The sequence below is a fragment of the Triturus cristatus genome, chromosome 2_2 (genome assembly GCF_964204655.1).
Source record: "Triturus cristatus chromosome 2_2, aTriCri1.1, whole genome shotgun sequence".
Taxonomy (NCBI): domain Eukaryota; kingdom Metazoa; phylum Chordata; class Amphibia; order Caudata; family Salamandridae; genus Triturus; species Triturus cristatus.
In genome coordinates, this window is record NC_140582.1 from 807,672,341 (window position 1) to 807,696,321 (window position 23,981).

Sequence of the window (23,981 nt, forward strand, 5' to 3'; positions counted from 1 at the left end):
CCCTCAGTTAGAGGTAGGGCAAAGGGGGGTCTGGCTATTTTTATTAACTTGGCTCTTTCCTGTGTCATACGTAACCAACATCACGTAAACAGAAATGTCCAAATACTTGATTTAAAGAGAGGCAAACGTGATTTGACTTTGATTAACTTTTATAATGCTACATCCAGTAAAGGGGATTGTAATATAATGTCTTTGAAAGAAATGTTGGCAGAAGGCGCAGGTGTGATGTCATGTAACTTATTAATAGTAGGAGACTTTAATGTGCACCCCTGCGGTAACCCTCGAGATACTCCTATGGGGTCTCTAGGATGTAACAATGTGAACGGCTTTCATTTCAACCACACTAGATGTGGACTCCTCTTAAATGATTTGCTAAATGAAAATAACTTGTCCGCAGCTATGTCTTTGGTACCGGAGGACAAGGTATATGACGTGCCAACTTTTAAAGGTTGTGCCCATGGGTCTTTTATAGACCATATGTTTTTATCCGCAGACCTTACCATCCAGGCTTCTAGTTTCACTATTCAATCGAATATTTTTAGTGATCATAACCCCTTAACTATTAAACTGGGTGGAGGAATTTTGGAACTGCGCAGGTACCGTGAAGATCGGGGAACCTTAAAATGTATTAATGGAAAACGTCGTTTGAAGTGGAATTTAGTTAATCATGAAAACTTTTATAATGAAATCAATAAGTTATGTGGCCAGGAACTTGCGGCTTGTGTATCAACATCTATTTCCCCTGAACAAACCATAGCCTCATTTGAGGTTGTGGTGTCTACTGTAGGTTCCATGCTGCTAGTCCCAGTGAAGGGACAAACCAGAAATTATCCTAAATGGTTTGACCACACCTGCTCCAAGGCAAGCAAAGACCTAAGAAAAGCATTGAAAATCACACCTAGGGACTCAGGCCTAATTAAAAATCTACGTGCGACTTATAAAAAAGCACTCGCTAGACGTAAAAAGGAAATCAAGGCCCTTACCTGGGATTCTCTGCTTGACCCCTCAACTCTGGGCAACAGCAGTAAATTCTGGGAAATTATTAACAAACCCCTATTTGATAACCCCAATGATACAGACCTAGGAACTACTATCCCAGAGGAGGACTGGATTAATCACTTTAGTGTAATCTTTAAAAGTAATAAGCAACAAGCAGAACATGTTTTTTTAACTAAAAGGGCGAATCCTCTGTGTTTTCTGGACAACGAGGTAGAAAAGGCCATTCAAGGGCTAACTGGAAATAAGGCACCCGGCCCGGATGGCCTACCTCTGGATCTTTTTAAATCTTGCACTGCACTTTGGGCCCCCGTACTTACTAATGTAATAAATGCTGCCACGGTTTCGGGATGCCCGAAGACATGGGGGCACTCGACAATAGTCCCCGTGTTTAAAAAAGGGTGACCGCAGCAACCCTTCATGCTACAGACCAATCTCATTGATAAACTCAGTAGCAAAGGTAGTGGGGGGTGTAATCTTGGCTAGATTAACAACATGGGCCCAAGAGAATAAAATTTTGTTTCCAATACAATACGGATTCAGACCTGGTCACTCAACAGTGACCCAATGCCTGAATCTATACTTGATTACAGGTAAATATACTTTGGCCCGGAAGGGAACTATTCATACGGCTTTCATGGACCTATCGTCCGCTTTTAATTGCGTGGATAGGGGTAAACTATGGGATATCATGTTAAAGATGGGTGTCAAGCAAAACCTAATCCATCTATTGGCTGATTTGCAATCTGACACAAGAGCAAACGTTCGTTACACCCAAGATTTGAAAGTGACTGGGGACATAAGAATTAATCGGGGTGTTAGACAAGGCTGTATCTTGGCCCCATTCCTCTTTAACCTGTATATCAACGAGTTAGAGGACTACCTGTTGAGAACAGGTACGGATTATCCTCATGTAGGTCTTAGAGGAGTTCCGGTTCTGCTTTATGCAGATGATGCCGTCCTGATTTCAAGGACAGCGAATGGTCTCCAGACACTTCTAAATTCATTTTATCTTTTTATGGAGTCTCGAGGCCTCAGTATTAATAACTCTAAGTCGTTTGTCATGAATATTGGAAGTGGTTTGCGAAAACCAAATTCCTTTACCATAAACGGGGAAAAAATTCCAACATCTAAAACTTTCTCATATCTTGGAATTCTCCTCGACGACCAATTATCTTGGGGCCCAGCAGTCCATAAAAAAAAAAGGACGAAATGACTCAGGTCAACGCAGCCATACTAGGATTTGCGAGAAAAATGGGCAATAGCCCGGTGGCGGCCTTGCTTAAATTATACCAAGCAAAGAGCATTGCCGTTGCCTGCTATGGCAGTGAACTCTGGGGCTATAGCCAGACGCGAGACCTAGAGATCACAGAAAATAACTTTTTAAAGAAAATCCTAAGGCTGCCTAGGGGCACCGGAAACTTCTCGGTTCACGAGGAGCTAGGTGTGCCCTTTCTAAGCGATAGACTAGCCGCAAATCCCATATTTTGTTGGTTGAACTCTTGGTTGAACAATGACATACCCCTAACCCACGATATATTAAGAGAAGCCTTAACCTGGGATGGTAGATTCAAGGTCCCATGGCTGAAATATATAAAAGATTGCCTTACTGAACTTGGACGGCCAGCCCTGTTTTTAACCCCATCCACTATAACAAAAGCTGATGTCACATTCGTGAAAAAAGCATTTTTTACAACCAGGTACTTTGCCCGGGAGGAGGCCGAGTTTGTGAAAGGCAGTGTCAGGAAACACGCCCTGCTGAAAACATGTTTACATTTGGAACCATATCTCTCATGGCCTATATCTGGCTATGACCGTTTTTTGCTGACTAGATTCCGCTTCGACCTGTTCCACCTCCTATTGGCAGTACCAAGAGGGTCCCATCGTGGACAAGTGCTACCTGCTTGCGGCTGCGACGGAAAGTCTCTGCAAGATTTGGAGCACTTTTTATTTTTTTGTCCCTATTATTCAATTCCTCGAAGGCTATATCTAAAGCCTTGTCTAAAGAAATTAAAATTTACACAGATTAAACCAGCACTTTATTTCCTTCAACTTTTGAACTGCGATTGTACTTTATATGTGAGCAGTTTTCTAAAACTAGCTATTACTTTCAGGAAAAGTATGGAGGGATAATTATGTTGTTATCATTGCCCTATTCCCTAATGATTTTTAACTTTGTATAAATTATTTATATTCTTAACCTGATTATCCTGCTTGTTGCCTTTACTCATATTGTTTACATAGTCCGCCTATCATGCATAAGTATTGGACAGCCTTTTTAAACAATTTATTTGTGAAATGTTTATTCATGTATTGTGCTTTTATGATTGTTAAATTTTACAATCGAATAAAGTTATTTGAACTTGAATTTGAGCACTGCCAAAGGAAACCAATGATGACATGGGGGCAATGATGTGACCACAGTGAGAAATAGGGACTTGCACTCGAACTCGAACACTAACAGGGGGACACTGGCACACTTGCAAATGGGCATTGTTATTAAGATAATGAGACAGGCAAATCAGCACTGACACTAGGGCACTGGAACTGGTGTACCAAAACAGGACCATCAATACTTACATGCGAACAGTGACACTGGGACGCGGACATGGGACACAAACACTCTGGAACATTGACACAGGGATGCCAGGGCAGAAGGATACTGGCACTAAACAGTGGGACATAATATTAGAGTGTGACACGATATACTGACACAGGGACACTGACTGGGGAACACATCATGAGTGAACCTGTGGATGGTGACAGAGGTTACTGATGCAAGGAAACTGACATGGAGACACTGCCATTGGGACATAGACACTAGAACACTGACCAGTGGCACCAACAATGGCATGGGGATGTTGGTAATGTGGCACTGGAAGTCGTTCAATACATGAGTCACAAATATTGACACATTAGGACATCAACACACTGGCGCCACAGTGATGCCGACACAAGGGCATTACGACTGGGACAGTACCACTTGGACACAGATAATGGAACACCAACATGGACATATTGACTTGGGGACAAAGATACTGGCACAAACATAGGCGCTGGTACAATGCCATGAGGCAGTGACATCAGTAGATGGTCATAGGGACTTTAAAGTATAAACGCTGAGGTAATTTGGTGTGTGTGTAGTGCTTCTGCATAGTGAGCACCCATCTTGGTGTTAGTTGTTTTTGCACCTATGTTCCCCAATTCTTATTTTTACTGGTCGTGTTGTCATACCAATGTATTGCCGTCCCTAAGAGCTTTGGGGTGGAAACTCTGGTAAAGCAGGGGACTATGACTGTCTGTAGGTTTTTTGTAAGTAGTGGTCACCAATTTGTCAGGTTGCCTTTTAATGAGTAGGTCCAAGAAGGGAATCTCGGACACTGAGCTGGTTGCTGTGAAGTTGAGGTATGGGTTGAGGCTGTTGATCCAGGTGAGGAAGGCAGGGATATTATCTCTTGTGCCTTTCCAAAACACAAGGATGTCGTCTATGTAGCGTCGCCACAGTTGGACATTGTCCCTAAATGGGTTGGTGTTCGTTAGTACATGTTTGCCCTCAAACTCTGACATGTAGAGGCATAGGTACTACCCATAGATGTACCCTGGGTTTGGTGGAACAAGCTGTTTTCAAATTGAAAAAAGTTTTCAGTAAGGGCAATCTGGGCACATTCCATGATAAAAGAGATGGGCGTGGCCGAGGTCCATGTCCTATTGCGCAAGATGGAGTCTACTACCTCCAGTGTGTTTTGTTGGGTGATGTGTGTGTAGAGGGCCTCTACGTCCAGCGTTAGGACGTCTGGAAGTAGGCCCTCTTGGTTGGTATTCTCAATGAGTTTAAGGACATCCCTGGTGTCCTGTAAGAAAGTCGGTGTTATGCAGACAAGGGGTTGGAAATCGCGATCGCAGAATTTGGAGTGGCGCTCCAGAACAGACCCTATCCCTGACACGATTGGTCTACCCGGGGATGGGGTGACTCCTTTGTGTATTTTTGGCAGGGTGTAAAAATAGGGTAGTCTGGGGTTGTCATTGATAAGGAAATCTGCTTCTTTTTTAGTGATCCACCCCTGGTTGAGGGCTGCGGAGACCATGGATTTGATCTGGGTGATCAGGCGTGGAGTAGGGTCTTCGGTGAGGGGGGTGTAGTAGTGTACATTATGTAGTTGTTGGAGGCATTCATTTCTGTAATCAGTGGTTGCCATAATCACGATTGCACCCCCTTTATCTGCTTCCTTGATGGTGACTGTTGGGTCACTAGCCAGTTGTTTGGTTGCCTCAGTTTCAGTTTTAGACATGTTCATGAAGGTAGATTTTTTCTTTTGTTTGTCTGCAATTTCTTTGAGGATGGCTTTCTCGAAGGTGAGGATCTCTGGTGGGACCATGCTGGATGTCGGATTGAAGGTGGATGGTTTTCGCAAACCTATGTCATCAGGAGTGGTAGCCGGTTGGTCACCAAAAAAGGCTTTTAGCCGTATTTTTCTGAACAGACTCTGCAATTCATAGTGGGTGCGGAAGTCGTCGGTGCTGGGTGTGGGCACAAAACCCAAACCGCGTTTGAGTACGTTGGTTTCGGTCTCGGTCAATTGTCTATTGGAGAGATTGACGATTAGTTTTTCTTCTCCAGGCGGCCCCTCAATTCCATTTGTAGTTGTTGAGTTTGATCCTGCCATTGGACCTGTTTTTGTTGTTGTTGTGTCCCTCTTCTTTTTCTGCCGCACCCTCTGCCCCAGCCTCTGCCTAAAAAAGGTTGTGGTTGAAAGGGGGCAAAAAGGGGTTGAGGTCCATGTTGATATTGTGGGTTATGCCACATCTGTTGGCCATGGAAGGGCGGTGGTCCTTGATAGGGGGGTGGGCAATAGCCATACATCATGTTCTGTTGTTGTTGGTGGTTGGCACCCCGGGTCTCAGTGCTGGAATTGCTGCTTGAAGAGTAAGTGCGTCTGCGTGAGCTGGTGCTTACATCAGACTAATAGTCTTCTCTTGTTGGCACAAAGTCGTCCTTGAGGTATGGGTAGACCTTTTCTTTGCTAAATCTAGCAATATCTTTTTGCAGTTTGGTCACCTTCAATTTCAGTAAATAGTCTTTGTTGTCGTTGACTTCTTTTGTAATCGCTGCTAGTTTAGCCTTGAATTCTGCATTCGCAATGGTGGATTTTAAGGCTCCTTCAGCTATTCTGATTTTTGTGATGAGTTCTTCAGCCAACCGTTTGGCTGTTCTAATGATCAGGACTAAAAGGTCCTTGGTACATTTCCAGGAGACCTGTGACCATTCTTCCTTGAACTGCTTGTCTTCAAGGAAGATCCTTGGGGAGTTTGTCACAATCAGGCCATTCAAAGTTATGTTTGCGCGCAGATATTCCGTCATTATGGACCCATGCATAATGATCTTCATCAGTTGGCGTTTCATGTTGGTTAATGTTGTCCAATCGCTGTTGGCGCTGCAGGAGGCAATGCTTCCATCTTGGTCGAGTAGTGATGGTGTGCGAAGTATCTCAGAGACAAGGTCATCAACAAATGATAGTCCTTGGTTAAGGTCCATTGTGTAGAAGTTGTGGATCCTATACAGTTGTAGAATCCAATTAGGGGGTGTTTGGGAGTAGGGGTTTTAAAGGTCCCTCGGCTGAGCCGCCGTGCTTTATGTGTCAAGAAGCAGAGGGTTTTGGGACCGGGAGCCTTTATTTTAGTAGGTCCTGCATACACGGCTCATAGTAAGCTACTGTAACTACCACCAAGAGCATTTGAGAGATTGCAATAGATACCCACTAGCGAAATCTCCTGCACATCCTTGAACCAAGTGGTTTCACTGCTAGTACCACGGTGACGCGACACCAGGCTGTCTACTGCATCTACCACCAAGAGCGTTTGAGAGATTGCAATAGATACTCACTAGAGAAATCTCCCGCACATCCTTGAACCACGTGGTTTCACTGCTAGTACCACGGTGACGCGACACCAGGCACTGCTATCACAGTTATTTCAGAGACACATAACCAGAACCTTGCAGGTTTTTAATTGATCACCTTCGTGATGTTAAAAATTGTTTTTCTCCCCCTTTGCCTTCCCCCCTCCTCCCCTCCTCTTCTCCCCCCACAGGTCATATGCTACTGTCTTGTACAATCTACTAGGACGTCACGCTATTTTCTGCCTGGTTACCATCCAATAACATTAGGAGCCAGACATCTAGAAGTGCAACACACACCAGTCACTTAGGTCCTGATGAAGTGCCATTTGACTCGCTAGGCGCAACAAGGCACAAAACATGTTGACCCTTCCCACAGAGATAGCCCTCTAGGAACATTACCTCCGCATAGGGCATCCTTACAATTTTTAATTAAGCTGGATCTACCTAGAACAATAAAATAGGTTTGATTAGGACTGATCCTGACTTATTTTAAACACTCACTATCCTTGCACTACCCTTGCCCTCATACCCGCACACACCTTACAGCTGCTTCACTAAAAGATCTCCGTCAAAGAGCCCTGTCCACAGTGAGCCCGTCGGGCATTGCAGCGCCGGCACGACGAGGAGCAAAGCCCAATGATGAAGCATGACATCCTCCGGGGTGTGTGAGGGCATCACGAAGCAATACCTGTCTTCCCCCTAGGTACTGCATACCCCTTGTTGCACAGCTTACTATGAGCCATGTATGCAGGACCTACTAAAATAACGTCTCCCGGTCCCAAAACCCTCTCCTTTTTGATCCATTAAAAAATCTGAAAAGAGTTTCCCCTGTGGTTCAGTTCGTCGGGGCGGTAAATGATCCAAGTCCCCAGCCAGGGCGGCGTTACAGTCTCCCCCTAGTATGATGTCTCCCTCTAGTAAGTTCAGCATATGAGGGCCTAGAGCAGTCAGGGTGGAGGAGTGGAGTTTGGGGAGTATGTATAATGAAGTCACGTTGAGAGAGCGGCCTTCCCAGCCTCCGGATACCGTGACAAACCACCCAGCAGGATCGCGTGTAATTGTTTTGACCTGAAAGGTAAGGGAGGAGCGAGCAAGGATGCCTACCCCTCTGGATCCCCTAGTGTAACCCGCGTGTGCAAGTAGTTTGTAGCCCCAGCGGTTCAATGCGTTGTATGCAGTGCCAGGGATATGTGTTTCTTGAAGAAGTACGATGTCAGGGGAGTGGCGTTTCAGATATTGCAAGACTAGCCCCCTTTTAATCCGGTCGCCTAAAACCGGTTACATTCCAGGTGATTATTTTGAGACGGCCCAGGGAGGTAGAGACTATAGAGGTGTCACTCATGAGGATCGGAGAACAGGAGCCCCATCTCCCACCAGGCCCAGGAAATAGTAATGCACACCGGGATACATAACAGAAGTCTACACTTGAAGTCGGTATGCGTCCCAATAACCACGTTATAAATGTGCATGATCGTCACAGACCCATCCTGCAACGAGGACTCAGAACTGCCCACCACCCCAATTTGCAGAACGCTTGAATACCCATAACGAAAACCAATTAGAGGGGAACGCTACACAACCAATATAACCCAAGATTCAACCCTCTTGCCCACAAAAGAAGCAGCATAGTTGCCCACTCATCCAGCCAGTCCCAGTCCTCCTCCGGTGACCGGAATAAGAGCGACTTGTCGTTTGATTGCACACGTAACTTTGCAGGGAAGAGCATGGCATATTTTAGATTGTGTCCCCTGAGAGCACGCTTTACTTCCAGAAATGAGCGGTGCCTTGGCTGTACTTTGTAGGTAAAATCCAGGAAAAAGGTGATAGAGTCCTCAAATTTCAGGGGGGTCAACTTCTCGCGGCCTGGAGGATGATATCTCAGTCACGAAAATTTAAGATCCGTGCCAGAATGGGACGAGGTGGAGCGCCTGGCTTCGGAGGGCCTCCAGGCACTCTGTGGGCACGTTCAACGGAGAAGTATTTGGAGAGAGACCGAGGTTGCAGATGATTTTGGATCAAGTCCTCAAATAACAGGTCGGTGGTCTGCCCCGCCGCTCGTTCGGGAACCCCCAGAATACGCACGTGGTTTCTTCTTGCTCGCCCTTCGTAATCTTCCAGTCGGGCTTCAAGATCAATTGTCTGGGTCTGCAGTTGCTTGACCACCGATTCCAGCCGCGTCGTGAAGGTCGTAAGCGTGGCGATGGAGCCTTCGTTCGCCTTGACTCGTTCCCCCATTTTCTTCGGATCAGCGCGGATCAGGTTGACATCAATAGAGACGTGTTGATTTTATGTTCCAGTGCCGTGCGGACCCCCTGGACCGCTTCCATTATGTCCACCAATGTCGGGCCCCCATCATCAGATTGTTGCTCTGGGCCTTCTGGGGGAGAAGGGGGGTGAAAAATGTTCTAAACTGCCCCGTATCAGCCACGGCCCCAACACTGTTCCACAGGCCTGGCGCGGTGCACATCGGTAAGGGTCCCTACCCCCAGTTCACCAGAGAGCCTGTCAGGAAGTGCCGTGGGCTCTGGTACGTTGTATTCGTCCCGGGCGCAATAATCAAGGCGCCCCAGGCCTTTAGCACTCACCGGCAGTCTGTGGAAGTCCACACAAGTCCCTGAGCCTGGAAGGTGCTATCCAGCGGCGGCAGCTACCGGCCGCGAGGACTGTTCTTAGTAAGCACCTCCCGAGGCAGAGTGTCTTCCAATGCACCCGCCGGCAGCAGGAAAGGCCGTGCAAGATCACGGCCGGGTCTGCGTTCATCCAGTGGCCAACCACTTCAAATGGCTCCAGTGTCGGCAATCGGGATCCGATTTGTCTCCGCAGCGGGTCGGTTTATTCTGTGACTCGAGGCGCCTCTGTAGTCACGGAAATTACGGGCATATGGATGAATGTAACGGATGTGAGAGGGGAATTAGTCGGCGGCCCACCAGAGCTCTATCCCCGTGCGGCCATCTTGGGTGTTGGCTGGCCACGCCCCCCATTTAACACACAGTTTGAGTAATTCGGGCATAGTGAGGTGAGTCTCTTGGAGCATGGCTATATGAATGCATCGGTGCCTGAGATATGCATACATACAATAACGCTTGGCAGGAGTAGCCATGCCACGCACATTCCACATGAGAATATGGTATTGCAGGACGTTACAATCAGGTGATCGGTCAGTCATGGTCTACAGAGATACAAACAAGCACAAAATAAGCACCTGGAGATGCTGAATATGTTGCACCACGTCGGATGTGGATCAAACCTATTTGTAAACTTATGGGCATACGGAGATATGTTGATGCTCTGAGAATTTTAAGGACAGGCCCTAACCTTACAATTGCAATGGCGAAAGTTTTGCACTGGGCCTGGACAATTCGAATCAAATTACTTTCCTTGCCCAGAGCTTAACTGCAAAGTCCTCTGTTTCCTGTTGTGATGAATTGACACCTTTCACCCACTAACCATATATTAGTTACCGGTACGTTTTAGACTTGATGAAATTGTATTGTATTATATTTAGTAAATAAGATTTTTAGATATTGTGTCTTAAACCTATTCTTCATGAGTTATATTATTGAATTTAATACTTTTTTTAAATTGTGTATGGAATTTGATGTATTTATGAATGACTGATGTATTTTATAGATATACATTGATGACTTAATTGTCGTATAAAGTTTATGATATGATAAGAGACAGCAGCCCGGGTGGACAAATCAAATGAGATCATCTGCCGACCTTGGAGTAACCCTAGAGGCAGCTGTGCTGGTGGCAGAGGAAGCGCTCGAAGCACAGGTGTCCCAACCAGAACTAGAGGCCTGGGGCGGTTTGACCCGGAGAACTGCAAATGTATTGTCATGATGGTGAAGTGCAGCTGTGCCCATGGCATATGCCTGTTCCACAGCCATTTAGTGTTGATTTGGCCACGCATGGGGCACAGTGGAAATGGGACTCCACCCCTGGCGGACAGTGGTTCGGTTAGCAGTCTGACCGATCTCTCAGGACTCCAAATATGGCTGGCCGCACTGTGGCAAGCATCCCAGAGTCACCAAAAAGAAAACCCAGGGGCGACCTCCCCCCCCCACAGCAACGGGAGCACACAGCAAGCAACAAAGTCAGCAGGCCTCTAAAGCAGATAGACACAGCAGAGTAGAGAAGTCCCTCGTGTGGACGCCGGTGTGTTCGTAGCCAAGCACGAGCGAGGCCCATCCAGAGTACCACTGACAACATGGGCCCCCAGGGGCAACGACATGCCCCTCAATGCTGCTAATAGCGCCAAACAAAAGAGGGAGGAAGCAGGCACGCCCAGGTGAAAACAGTGCACATAGCCGCACTCTCCTCGCAGCAAGCACCGGGAAATAGCACAATGTCAGGGACACCTCTGGGAGCACAGACATGAGGACCCAGGTCAGGACTACAGATCCTCAAAGCATCAGACACTGCGGCAGGTCTTGCGTCCAATTCCTCATCTGTGCGCCCCCTCAAAAGCAAACAGCGGAAGCATCCAATAATCAAAATTTAGGGGCCAATGAGATAAGGCGGCCCATTGGATAAATTACAGGCCCACTGTGGTAGGCAGCCACATTCAGTCAGGCAGGGGGGTCCACTCTGAGGAACAGCAACTGCACGGTGGTAGCAAGGATCCTTACCATGCATCAAGAGCCCACAGGGCCAAAGGAAGAGCAGACCAACGATGTGCTCAGTTGTTCCTGCCATGGTCATCGCGCCTCACTGCACCCCCCCCCCCCGTCTCCCCCCTAGCAGTTGCAGAGACATAGCAGGTGGTGATGTGAGGAGTGCGGGGTGAAGCAGCGAGCAACCTGCTCTAGATCCCAGCCACTGATCTTTGGGGATACATCAGCGGTGACCGGGAGGCCCGGGTTCCCCCCGACACGACCCCTTGCACCAGGCCGCCTCCATCACTCCGGTACTTGGTGGTGGGGTTGAAATAATATCATCCGGGTGTCTGGGAACTCCTCCCCAATCAAGACAGCAGGACGGATCATAGCGGGCGGCCGCTACAGGTTCACCGGCTCCGAGGCATACACCAGCACTGTGCTGCAGGTCCGGAACAGAAGCTGACTGCCCAAGGTACCTCCTATTTCCCACACCACAAGTTTTCACCTGAGCCCGGGACCCACCGCGGCACTCCGGATTGTGCATCCAGCTAGCGGTTGCCGGGGTGAAGGCGAGACTGCTCCACAGACACAACAGATAAATGTCGGGCCCAGTACGGAGCTCTTCAACAAGAGTCCGATGCAGCCACCATCTTGGCCACGCCCCTGCTTACGGAAAAACGTATAAGAGTACAGCCTTGTTTTGTTATTCCTCATTCGAAAGATCTACAGTACACGGGCAGAATCCCTGGCTGAGCTCCGTAATTTCAACAGTGATGTTGATTAAATATAATCAGTGATGCCAATAACGAGGTCATGAATGATGTAATATGTGAGGTCATAAACATTGCATGATGGCGGTGCAAGTTATAGTTAGTTCACAGCATTTTAGGTTTTTTTTGGTGCTTTAACATTAACTCAGATCTCACTTTAATATCCGTCTATAATGTCAATTTAACCTTTTTTCCGTGAATAAATATATATGGTATATTGCCCCAGCTGGAATCTTAAAAAAAGAAAAAAGGCAAGAGTCTGCCTTCTGTCACTTATTACACTTTTTCCGGCAAACAATGTAGAAATTCTTACTGTAGTGAAGTCATTCCTTTCAACCACTCTTGCAATGTAAAATAACCCATATTTTGTGCATCCAATTTCCAGGCTAGGACAAGCATTACTACCTGTGAGAAAGATTGAAAACAGTGTAAATTATTGACACCCAAGACAACAGTCAAGACTCTTAAAACAAAAAAAACCAATAGAAACAAAATGTATTGAGTAAGAACTAGAGATGCTATTCGAGAATTGTTAATAGGTCATGATTGGCAAGTGCAAAAGCAATGCAACTACTGAATCGCTTATTTGATCAGTCAAAATCAGTAACAGTTTTGGAAGCTTGCAATCTTGAATAGCTACCAAAGTGTGTCAGGTTACATAAAACCACATAACACAATCTATAATGTACAAAATCAGAAACAAGCAGAGAAAATGTGAGAAAGTGCCTTTTTTGACATGGTTAGCCCCCCACATTTTACCTGGAAAATTATGTGGTTTCAATTGAAAATGCACAGGGTCCCCGTCAACCGGGTCCCCTGTGGCAGAGCTCTTTCCTTAAAACCTATACTACGATTGGCAACTGTAAGTCCCTAGTTAATGGTACCCTGGTACCTGGGGCATTGGGACTTAACCACCCCTCATCAAAGCCATGCAAACTGCGACTGCAGCCAGCATGCCCTGGTGCAAACAAAATGACAAAGTCGACATGGCAAACTGCCTATGTGCCATGCCAAGTAGCACTGCCTAAGGTTTAGGTAAGTCACCCCTCTAGCAGGCCTTACAAACTCTAAGGCAGGGTGCACTACCTCTCAGGTGTGGGCATATCTGCATAAGTATATATGCCCCTACAATATTTGAGTCTATTCTTAATATTGTAAGTGCCAGTGAAGTAAGACAGTACATGGGCTGGAAACTCGACAAAGCGAGTTCCCCAGCACCGTGATGGCTTTCCTGAACCCAGGAGTGTTTAGTACCAAACAACTCCTCTCAACAAACCCATACTGATGCCAGTGTGGAGTTTATTAAAACATACACCCAGGTCTCTGACTGGCTTTAGGCAGGTCGCCACCACCAGACATGTTTCTGGAACCCTGGGTCGAGAGCCCCTGCTCTCCGAGGCCAGAAACAAAGCCCATTCTGGGCAGAGGTGTCACACCTCCTCCCCAAGGATGGGCAAAGTACTTGAGAGCTGCCTTCGGAATGTGACCCCAGTCTCTGCTCCTAGTAGCAGATGGCAGCCCTCGGTTCAAACCCCCACTTTTGGCAGGAGGAAAACCTAAGTAAGAACAGGCAAGTTCCACTCCAAGGCTGACCTGTATGTTTCGCGTGCAATCTGATGCCATTTGTTGTCTGGAGGTGCATGTTGCTGCATCTCTGTGATTGTCACCATATTTGTGCCTGTGATCTCCCCCTCTTCGCTAACTCCACCCCTCAAGTGCTGGAGGCGAAGTGAAACACATTTTTCAGTGCCCACCATCTTGAAGATGGTGCGACTTATCCAATTAGGTCTAGGGATATGCCCCCCTTCCATACGATAATAATAGTGGGTGTAGACACCCCAGGTGAGAGAATCATTGGTCCCTACCGGTCACTCCCCTGTAATGTCCCTAAATCTACTATTTAGGTGGCACCCCCAGACCCTGCAAATCAGATTCCTGGCGACCTAAGAAGAGCCAGACACTACAGTGTCGCACCAGCAGAGAAGGCTGCAGACACCAACTGACTTGGCCCCAGCCCTATCGCCCTGTCTACAGCCCTCGACGAACCTGTCCCAGAAGATAACCCATCCTCCAACCCAGTAACTTTCAAAGTCTTGGACGAACCGCCTGCCTTCGACAAAGATCAAGATCTTCCATGGACAGCGGACCTGTCCAGAAGAAACTAACTTCAAAGAACAAAGAACTCTGCCCTGAGGAACCGCAAAATAAGCCGGACCCACCTCTGCACCAGATGCCCACATCCCAAGTCCAAATGGCCCACCGGTCCTGTGAAGGTTCCCCAATGACCCAGATTAGCGCTCTACCTCGCTATACTTCGCTGCTAATCTCATTGTCTTCCTTATTGCTGTGAACTGCTTCTAAAATTTGAGAACCTTTTAAAAATCTTTTAATTCTGGTGTGATTTACCTGTGTGGGAATTTTAACTTTGTGTATACTGGGGCGGGAGGGGGAATCGAACCCTGACCTCTAGCGCAGTTTCCGACCGCCACCTTTGCTAGACGGTGCGGTCTAGTTGTTACAAGTTGGCCTCACGCCAAAGGCAAGCCCATCTGCGTCGCGGAGGCGGCTGGCGCCGGAAATGCTACTAGATTGCCATCAGAACAACGACCCATGATCAGATTCAGCGCCTTCTTGACATTGGCAGGCGTTCGCCGTGTAGACCTCACTATTATGTTCCTGGGAGCAAGCCCCCTCCTGGCTGCAAAGACTGCAGCTGGGTAGTGTCACCTAATCTGGGGTCACCCGATGTCATATCTGCCGTTTCCACACATAGGTTTTTGCAAGAATATGATGGCAAGCATTTAAAAAAAAATTTATTAAACACACCATCCGTAAAAAAACACGAGCTTCAATTATACGATGTACTAGTTGATCTCAACCCAGACGTGGTATTTCTGACTGAAACATGGCTCACTGAAGCCTCCAATCCTACCATTGCCAATGCCATTCCACCTGGGTACCTGATCATAAGGAAAGACCACTCTACGGGCGGGGAGGGGGAGGAACGGCTTAGCCTCAATTTTTAAGAGCTCTCTTAGCTGTATTCTCCTATCACTGCCAGACCTGGAAGGTGTGGAGAGCTTGGGTTTCCTTTTGACTGTCTCGGCACATCAGTCCATCGCGGGGGCCCTGATTTACCGCCCTCCGGGCCTGGCAGGGGGGTTCCTAGAGTCTATTGGCCAGGTGTCTGCTTTCATTGCTGCCAATCATAGCCAATGCCTGGTTCTGGGCGATTTTAATATCTATATGGATAATGCTCGAGATTCGGATACTATAAAATTGTACGAATCTCTAGACATTTTCAACCTAACCCGTATCTTAATTCACCCACGCACGATAAAGGGCACACCTTAGACCAGGTCTTTTCCTCTATGAGGATTGAAACTGAGGCTCCCCTTGCCCTAACCTGGTCTGACCATTACTTAATAACTTTCAATAGAAGTAAGGAACTTGACAAACCGTGCCCTGTGGGAAAATCTCTCTCTCGTAGTAGTTTCAGACCTTTTCACCTGATTTCACCGGAGGCAATACAGAGTGCTCTGCGCCAATGCCCTAGCCACCTCAGTGGCCAGCCCGAGTGGGATGAACTTTCCCTAGAGAACTGGCTAAATCAGCAGGCTCAGGAACTTGCCCCCTCTACTATGAAAGTAGGTAAATTTACCAGAGTCTCAGCTCCCTGGTTCACGCCTACTTTAAAAACAAGCATTTGCAATGCAAATTGGTCTCGCTTTTGAGAGAGTTAGATGTTTTGGCGTTGTAAATGACAATGTCTTTTACCTACCAAAGGAATGAAAGGGGAAAGAATATGGAAACAGAAAGGATGCTGGAGAAAGGAAGAAAGTGAAACAGATGGAATGAAAATGAGGAATGGGGAGAACTGGGGTGAAACGAAAATAGAGGGGAAAATAGAGACGGCGCAATAAAGATAGAATGAGGAAAAAGAGAATTAAAGAAAGCAAAAATGTCCATAGATCAACGAAGTAAAGACAGCAGGAAATAGAGTCGAACAAATAGAAACAGGAGAAGAAAATAACAAATCAAAGTAGAGCAAAACAGAAAAAAGAAGCGAAGGAGCGAAAGAGAAACTGGCACTGAGATTAAGAGAGACAGATGCAAGGACAGACTGAGATATGCATAGTATAAAATAAAGTGAAAGGAGGAACAAGGGCAGAGACTTTTTTTTTTTTAAATGTGTTTATTGACTGCATACAAGGAACAGTGACATACAGATCCGAGTGCCATCAACCCAAGGCCCGCCATTTTGTCTCATCTCGCAATCGATTACATCGGCTATCCCACATCCCGGAGGCCGGGCATCGCCGTGCTACACTGAATAAACACCTAATGCTTCCCGAGTGTCCCTCCAGCTCAGCGCTTGCATGCGGGGCGGATCCCCTGTCTGCGGTCAGGCTTTAACGCGCTCCTTTCCCCAAAGCTTAGGGGACAGTCACTCTTTTTTATGGCCATAAAACTCCAAACCCCCTCCCTCCCCTCACGCTACCCCCAACTCCCCTAACCCACCCTCCCCAACCAAACCCCTGAGGTCCTAAGTTAGTCGCAGTATCGCTCGCTTCCCGCACTCAGCCGCCACTCATCCTCATCTAGTGTCACCCGCCCGATCACCTCCTACGGGAGCTCCCTCTTCTGCAGCATCCGGGTCAGGGCCCCCATCCGGGCGTCCTGCTGCAGCCCCCCGCCCGCTCAGGTATTCCTCATACAATTCCCAGAAGTTTTTAGGCCTGCTACGCGGCGGCAGCAACTCGCTGAACCTCTCCGCTTGGGTGCAGCAGTACAGCACATCGCGTTTCCACTGCTCCACCGTGGGCACTGGGCCACGCATCCAGCTCATCGCCACTCGCCGTTTCGCCACTAGCATCCCCATATCAACCAGGCGTCTGGCAGCCCTCGGCACACCTCGTGAATGCCCCAATAGCGCCACCGCCGGATCCGGAGCCAGCTCCACCCCCGTCACCCCCACTATCTGGTGGCATACCGCCACCCAAAAGTTGTATATGCCCGGGCATTGCCACGCCAGGTGGAGGAAGTCAGCCGTCGGGTGTCTGCAACGTTCGCATACAGGGTCTGCACGCAGCCCATATCTATGCAAGCGCTCCGGCGTGTAGTAGTACCTGTTGAGGAATTTGAAATGGACCAGCCGGTGTCTGCCATGCAGAGAGATGCGTCTAATCCCCGTGCAGCAGTACGCCCACATTGCATCGTCAATGGTAATCCCTAAGTCCCTTTGCCAGTCCAGTCTGCATTTTGCGAACTCGTGCACTCTATGCGATTGCGCCATTCTGTACAACTTAGAGATCAACCCGCGGGGGCTATCATTCTTAATTATGTACGTCAGTTCCTGAACCTCCGCCGGCTCCTCCATATCCTTCCCCAGCAACTGTCTCCAGGCCTGCCTGACTCTGTAATACTGAAAACGCTGCAATTGCGTGCACTCCGCGCCTGAGGCTGCCACCGCCGTCCACGTTTTGACTTGGCCGTCAGCAAACATGTCCCCCAGTGTGTGTACTCCCATCTCCTTAAGCGCTCGCCGCACTCCCTCCTCCTTGCAAGGGGTCAGCCACACCGCCCAGGCAGTGGGCATTGCCGGTGAATACAGCTGCGCCCCAGAGTCGCACTGTAGTATACAGTTCCAGGCATGCCTAGTGGAGTTCAAGGAATCGAGAAATCCCGTGCGGCGGTCCGGATGCTCAAAAATTACCGCTGGGAGCGGCAGCGGCGCCGCAAACAATGTCTCCAGTCTAAGATACGGGACAGCCTCGCCCCCGTGTATCCAGCTATGCGCCTGAGCTCCCTGCGCCACTCGGTAGTACAGCTCCATGTCGGGTGCCCCAAGGCCACCCATCTGGTAAGGTAGCGTCAGTACTTTCCAGCTGGTCCGCGCCTGCTTGCCAGCCCACGCCAGCCTTAGCAATGATGCCTGCAGCCGCGCGAAGAAAGCACGCGAGAGCACCATGGGGATGTTCGTAAAAAGAAACAGGAACCGAGGGAGCACCACCATCTTCATAATGGATATGCGTCCCAATAACGAAAGGGGCAGCTTGATCCAGGTCTCCACGTCGTCTTCCAGTTTACTTATGGCCCGTCCGTAATTCTCAGATAGCACCACCTCTGAGTCCCTATGGAGCTGGATCCCCAGGTACCGAACCGGTTCCTCAGACCAGTGCAATGGGTACTCCATAGCAAAGGGGGTCGTGACTGGCGTCAGCGGGAACACAATAGATTTATCCCAGTTCACCGTCAGCCCGGAGAGCGCTCCAAAGTGGACTACCTCCCTCAACACTGGGGCTAGGTTATTTTCCGGGTCCCTGATATATAGCAGGGTGTCGTCTGCATACGTGGAGATCGTTATTCTGTAAGTAGGGAAATTGATGCCTCGAAGGCTGTGGTATTCACGCATAGCGCACGCCAGCGGTTCTGCCACCAGGGCATACAGCAAAGGTGACAGGGGGCACCCCTGCCTCGTGCCCCTCGTAATTGTTATCGGGTCCGTGACTCGGTCGCCCAAGCGTATTCGCGCCGTGGGGCCATTATATAGTACTCCTATCATTTGTAGGAAGATCGGACCGAGCCCCATGCGCGTCAGGACCTGTCGCATAAATGGCCACTCGACAGAGTCAAATGCCTTTTCCATGTCGAGAAACACCGCGAGCGCGCGCGCTTCGGGGCGAACGTGTTGCAGGACGCCAAACACCGTCCGCAAATTATATGTGAGGTTCCTGCCCGGCATGAATCCCGCCTGCTCTGGGGCGACCAGTTCGGGAGCGAGAAGGGCTAGCCGCGTGGCCAGGATCTTGGCATATAATTTCGTATCCACGTTGAGTAGCGACAGCGGTCGATAGGAGCTGCACTCCTCGGGCGGTTTGCCTGGCTTCGGTATAGCAACTAAGAGCGCTTCGCGCATGGACGGTGGCATATGCCCCCTCGTGCACATATCGTCAAACAGCGTCGACAAGTGTGGTAAGAGCTGGTCTATGAAAGTTCGGTAGAACGCGACGGTGAGGCCATCAGCTCCGGGGGCGCTTTGCGCCTTCATGCTCGCAAGGGCCTCTAGAATTTCATCCCTCTCAATAGGTAAGGAGAGAAACTCCCTGTGTTCGTTCGGGAGGAACGGCAACTTTATATGGTCCAGATAGTCCCCTATGCCGTCCTCCATGCCGGTTTGCTTAGAAGCATAGAGTCCAGCGTAGTACGACCGAAATCGCTCCACTACGTCCTCCTCCTCTGTGAGCAGTGAGCTATCCGCTGCCTTGATCTGCGTGACGGCGGTCCTGCGCCTGCGAGCCTTGAGCAGGTTAGCTAATACCGACCCCGGTCTGTCCCCCTCACCATACACCCTGGCCGTAGCGTACTTCCCCAGGTGTAACACCTCTGCATCAGCCGTTTCGTGATACTCCGCTAGTAGGGCCTTTACCTCCTCAATAGTGTCATCTCCGCCCTCTTCTAGCAGTCTGGTCTCCAACTCTGCCAGGTTACGCTCCTGCGCCGCAAGGCGGCGCCGGATACTCCGGAGTACCCCCGAGTGTTTAGCCATCGCCACTCCGCGAATGTGGACCTTGAAGGTCTCCCAGACAGTCTGAAAATCCTCCACAGAGCCCAAATTAGTGGCAAAGAATTGCTCGATCGCAGCCAGTAGCTCCTCCTTGAACAGAGGATCCAGCAGCGAATAAGGGGGGAATCGCCAAAGGAACGGCGGGGGGGCCTTTCTGGGCGTCGCCAGGGAGAGCAGTATCGGCGAGTGGTCAGAGAGCGTTCGCGGGAGTACCGCGCACTCGCGAATCTGCGAAGCAAGGGGCGCAGATAGTAGCCAGTAGTCTATCCGCGTATGCAAGTTATGGTATGCCGAGTAATGCGTGTAGCCTCCCTGTGCCGGGTTACGAGTGCGCCACAAATCAACCAAATCCAGACATAGCATACCCCGAGCGATCGCCCCTGCTGCCGCAGGTCGCGCTCGGTTCGGGCCTCCTGACCTATCAAGCTCCGGGTCTAGCACCACATTGAAGTCGCCTCCCCACAGTACCTGCCGCGCGCCTGTATCCCCCACCGCTCCCGCCAGCGCTGTGAAAAACTCGGGGCAGTCATAATTCGGCCCATAACAATTAACCAGCAGCAAATCCATGCCCTTTCCCTGAAAGCGCGTGAGCGCATACCTGCCCGCATTGTCTGTGGCAATGCACTGCAACCTGTGCTCCACCCGCGCGCTGACCCATGTAAGCACCCCTCTAGAGTGTGTAGTGAACCCCGCTGCGTGCGCCTCCCTCAGGTCCCTGGTGCGCAGGATAGGGCTGTTAGTGGGAAGGTGCGTCTCCTGCAGGAGTGCAATATCTATCTCATGCCTCTTAAGGTAGTGCAGCACTTTACGGGCTTTTCGGTAATCATTCAGTCCCCGTACATTCCAAGAGAGGATTCTTAGTGCGTCGCGCTTCTCAGGCATGGCCGCTCCGGTGTTCGCCATAGCTTTCTCGTGGGCGCAAATCCCTCAATTGTGCGCGCCTCCAAGCGCAGGAGCATACTAGTCGTGCCACACTCGTACCCCAACCTAGTGACCTCAAACCCCCAAAACTCAAACCCCCCCGTCCCCCCCGCCCACAGCAGACCCTCCCCAACTCGGCCTTGCAGATTCCCAAACTTGGGCACCCCATACCTCCCGCCTCCCCACCCTTAACTGTCAAACTCTCAACGGAGTGGAACGCACACGCGGGCGGAGGTCGCTCTGCGCTCACACGTTAGTGTGGAAGCACCTAGCGCCCAACAGCCGCCGCCCGGTCCAGCGAGCCACTCTGGTGTCTCTCGACCCCTCCCAGCACTTTGATACAACTTCTTAACAACGTTCTCAGGTGTTTGTCCCAAGCAGCATACTCTATAATGCTATAACGGAGTTAAGCAACAGGGGGATAAGTCGCTGTCCACGGGCCTCCCTGTTGCGACTAGTCCGGTGGGGGGTGCATCTCACGTTGTACAGTACCCCATAACCATATCATCTAACCGCTCCCCATCCGTGCCTCTCAAATCCTACCTCCCTGCTGCCACACAGGTCACGACAAAATACCAACTAGGTGAGTCCTGCCCTCTCGGTCAGTCCTGTGCGTCCAGGGCGCCATCTCTCTCGTCCTCGCGTGGTGACGTCGCCGGGCTCCGACGCTGCTCCTTCGCCCAGTCCTTCAGCGCCTTGTGGAGTGCTTTAGGGTCCTGGAATATGTGTGACTTGCCCTGTCGGTTGACTCGTAGCTTAGCCGGGTACAGCATGGCATAGTCCACTCCGAGCTCCCGGAGCTGTTTTTTGGCAGGGGCAAACTGTCGTCTGGCCTCCTGCACCCGGGCTGTGAAGTCCGGGTAGAGCGAGATAGGCGACCCTTCGTAGGACAGTGTCTTCTTTTCCCGGGCCACTCTCAGCGCCGCATCTCGGTCTCTATAGTTCAGAAGTTTAGCTATGACCGGTCGGGGCGGTGCTCCTGGCGGGGGCCTCGGGCCCAGGGACCTGTGCGCTCTCTCCACCACGAACATCCCGGAGAATACTTCCTTCCCCAGCAATGTAACCAACAATGTCTCCACGAAGGTCTCCATGCGGCCTGTGGCGGTGGACTCCGGCAGGCCAGTGATGCGCAAGTTACAGCGCCGAGAACGGGCCTCTAAGTCCTCTGTCTTGTCCTGCAGCATCTGCATTTGGCGCTCGAGCTTCTTGTGGTCGCTGTCCAGTGCCGTCTGCGCGCCCTCCACCTCCGATATGCGGCCGTCAGCCTGGTCTAGGCGCTCCGAATGCCTGTCCAGGCGCTCTCCCATGCGGTCCATTCGGTAGGAGAGCGCGTCGATTTTAGCGCCCAGGGCCGTGATGCCGCTCTGTAGTCCCTTCTCCATGGACAACAAGAGGCCCCTCAAGTCCCGGTCGTCTTCCGCGGGGTCAGGCCCGCCTCCTGTAGCGCTCTCCAGAGGCGGCTGCGGCTGGGGGCGCCGCTGCTCGAACTTCAGTTTCGACTGTGTTTTATCCGCCTTGCCCATCTTGTGCCCCCACTCCGTTCAGCGCGCCGCCGTTCGGCTTGGCAAGTCCACCGGCACCTCCCAGCCGTGGCACAGTCGCAGGCAGCCCACCGCAGGTGTCTCGGCGGGTCAGTTAGCTCCTTCCGTCTTCACCCGGCGCACCTGTCCGCCAACGGCCACTCCAGGCGTCCAGCAGGCCGTCCGCCCCGTCCCAGCAGCAAGGCCACCAAGCTCGTGGCGTCCGCGCTCAGCTCGGCCTCGGTGGCGTCTCACCGGTGGTGACTCCCAACCTGCTGCCGCTTCCGTACCTCCGCTGCAGGGCTCACCAGCACCCCTCTTCCCGGCTGCCGCCGTAACCATGCCCAGGAGCGCCACAAACGCGCCTCGCCGCCAGTCTCTCTGTCGTTGGGCGCGCAGGGGGTATCGCAGATCCTCCACGCTGCGGGCGCCGTGTGATGCAACCCGGGTCTCTCTTACTGGCAGTAGATCGGCGTCTGTGCTGTCCGCTGCCTCTGTGTGCACCGGCGGACCCTGCCTCTGGACTCCGCTGTCCTCCGCTGCGCACCTCAGGGTCGCTGGCCGCACGTCTCCTTACGTCGTCGGCAGCCTCCTCCACCCAAGGCCGGGGATCCGCGGCCTAGGTCGCCGCTCGAGTCGCCGGCTCCGGAGGTCACCTGGTCGCTCGATCGGGCCGGAAATCGCGGCGTACAGCTGTCCGGCCCCCTGGGACGTTCCGCCGAGGCCGACCGTTGCGTTGGGACTCGTCGGGGTCAGGATTATTTAAGGATATTAGACGTGGCTCGCCGGAGCTCCGAGCTCAAGCGGCCATCTTCTTTGCGAGCCAAGCTCCGCCCCAAGGGCAGAGACTTTTACGGACAGGTACAAAGAGAAATGGAGAAATATTCGAAAAGCTGAAGTATACAAAGAAGTCCATGTGTGCGTGAGGTGGGCTTACAGTCAGGGCAACCTCTTTAACGCAGTTTGCTCTGGGAGTGCTAGGAGGCGGCGGTGCTGACGAGCACTTTTAAACAGGATGGTGGCAAATAAAAACGTTGAAACTAAAGTGTTTCAATGAAGACATTTGATCATTATTTTGTATCGCACACCGATGATATTGCACACTCACCGTGCTGTGTTATACACTGCACTGTCTTACACGCTAGATCTGTGCTATGCAAATACTGCAAATGAAATATGAGTGCGCCTGTGCACTGTCAGTGACCAGGCCTTAGAGGGCATAAAAGAGCTGAAACTGGTTACATAAATTGAAAGCTGTTACAAACAGGGGTCCCCAAAATACGTTTGACCCAGGGCCCCCAAAATCCTTAAAATGTCCCTGTTAAAGAGGAATATTTTAATTGAAGCAAAAATCTGCACCACGCGTGTTGTGAAGAGCTGCCATGTGCTATCAGCAAATCTGCAGTACTTCTGTCCATCGCCATCAAGGTGAAGATGCTGTGTACTCTTCAATTTTTATTCATGGATCTTGTTCCTTTTTTAGTAGTTCTCCATTTACATTATATTTGCAAGTCACAAAACGCCCATGAAACCTTTCACCACATTTTGTCATTGCTTGCTACCCGAGTGCTTTGTTTTCATGGCAGTTGCCTTTATTCTAATTACACACCCTGGGGTGGGGGCAGAGAGAGGGTGTAAATAACAGGAGAGGATTTGGCCCTTCAGAGCAGCCGACTGGGAAGCCAAGCTGGAGTCTCGGGGTCGGCA

General features: G+C 50.3%; 1 protein-coding gene across 1 annotated transcript in view; it reads right to left on the reverse strand.

The window, feature by feature from the left end:
* The window catches only part of DCUN1D4 (defective in cullin neddylation 1 domain containing 4), a 455,220-nt gene that overhangs the window by 237,296 nt on the left and 193,943 nt on the right, over positions 1 to 23,981 (reverse strand). Inside the window, exon 7 of the mRNA XM_085642111.1 lies at positions 12,580 to 12,671. Within this exon, the coding sequence (XP_085498237.1) occupies positions 12,580 to 12,671 (92 nt within the window). The remainder of the gene's footprint in view (positions 1 to 12,579; positions 12,672 to 23,981) is intronic.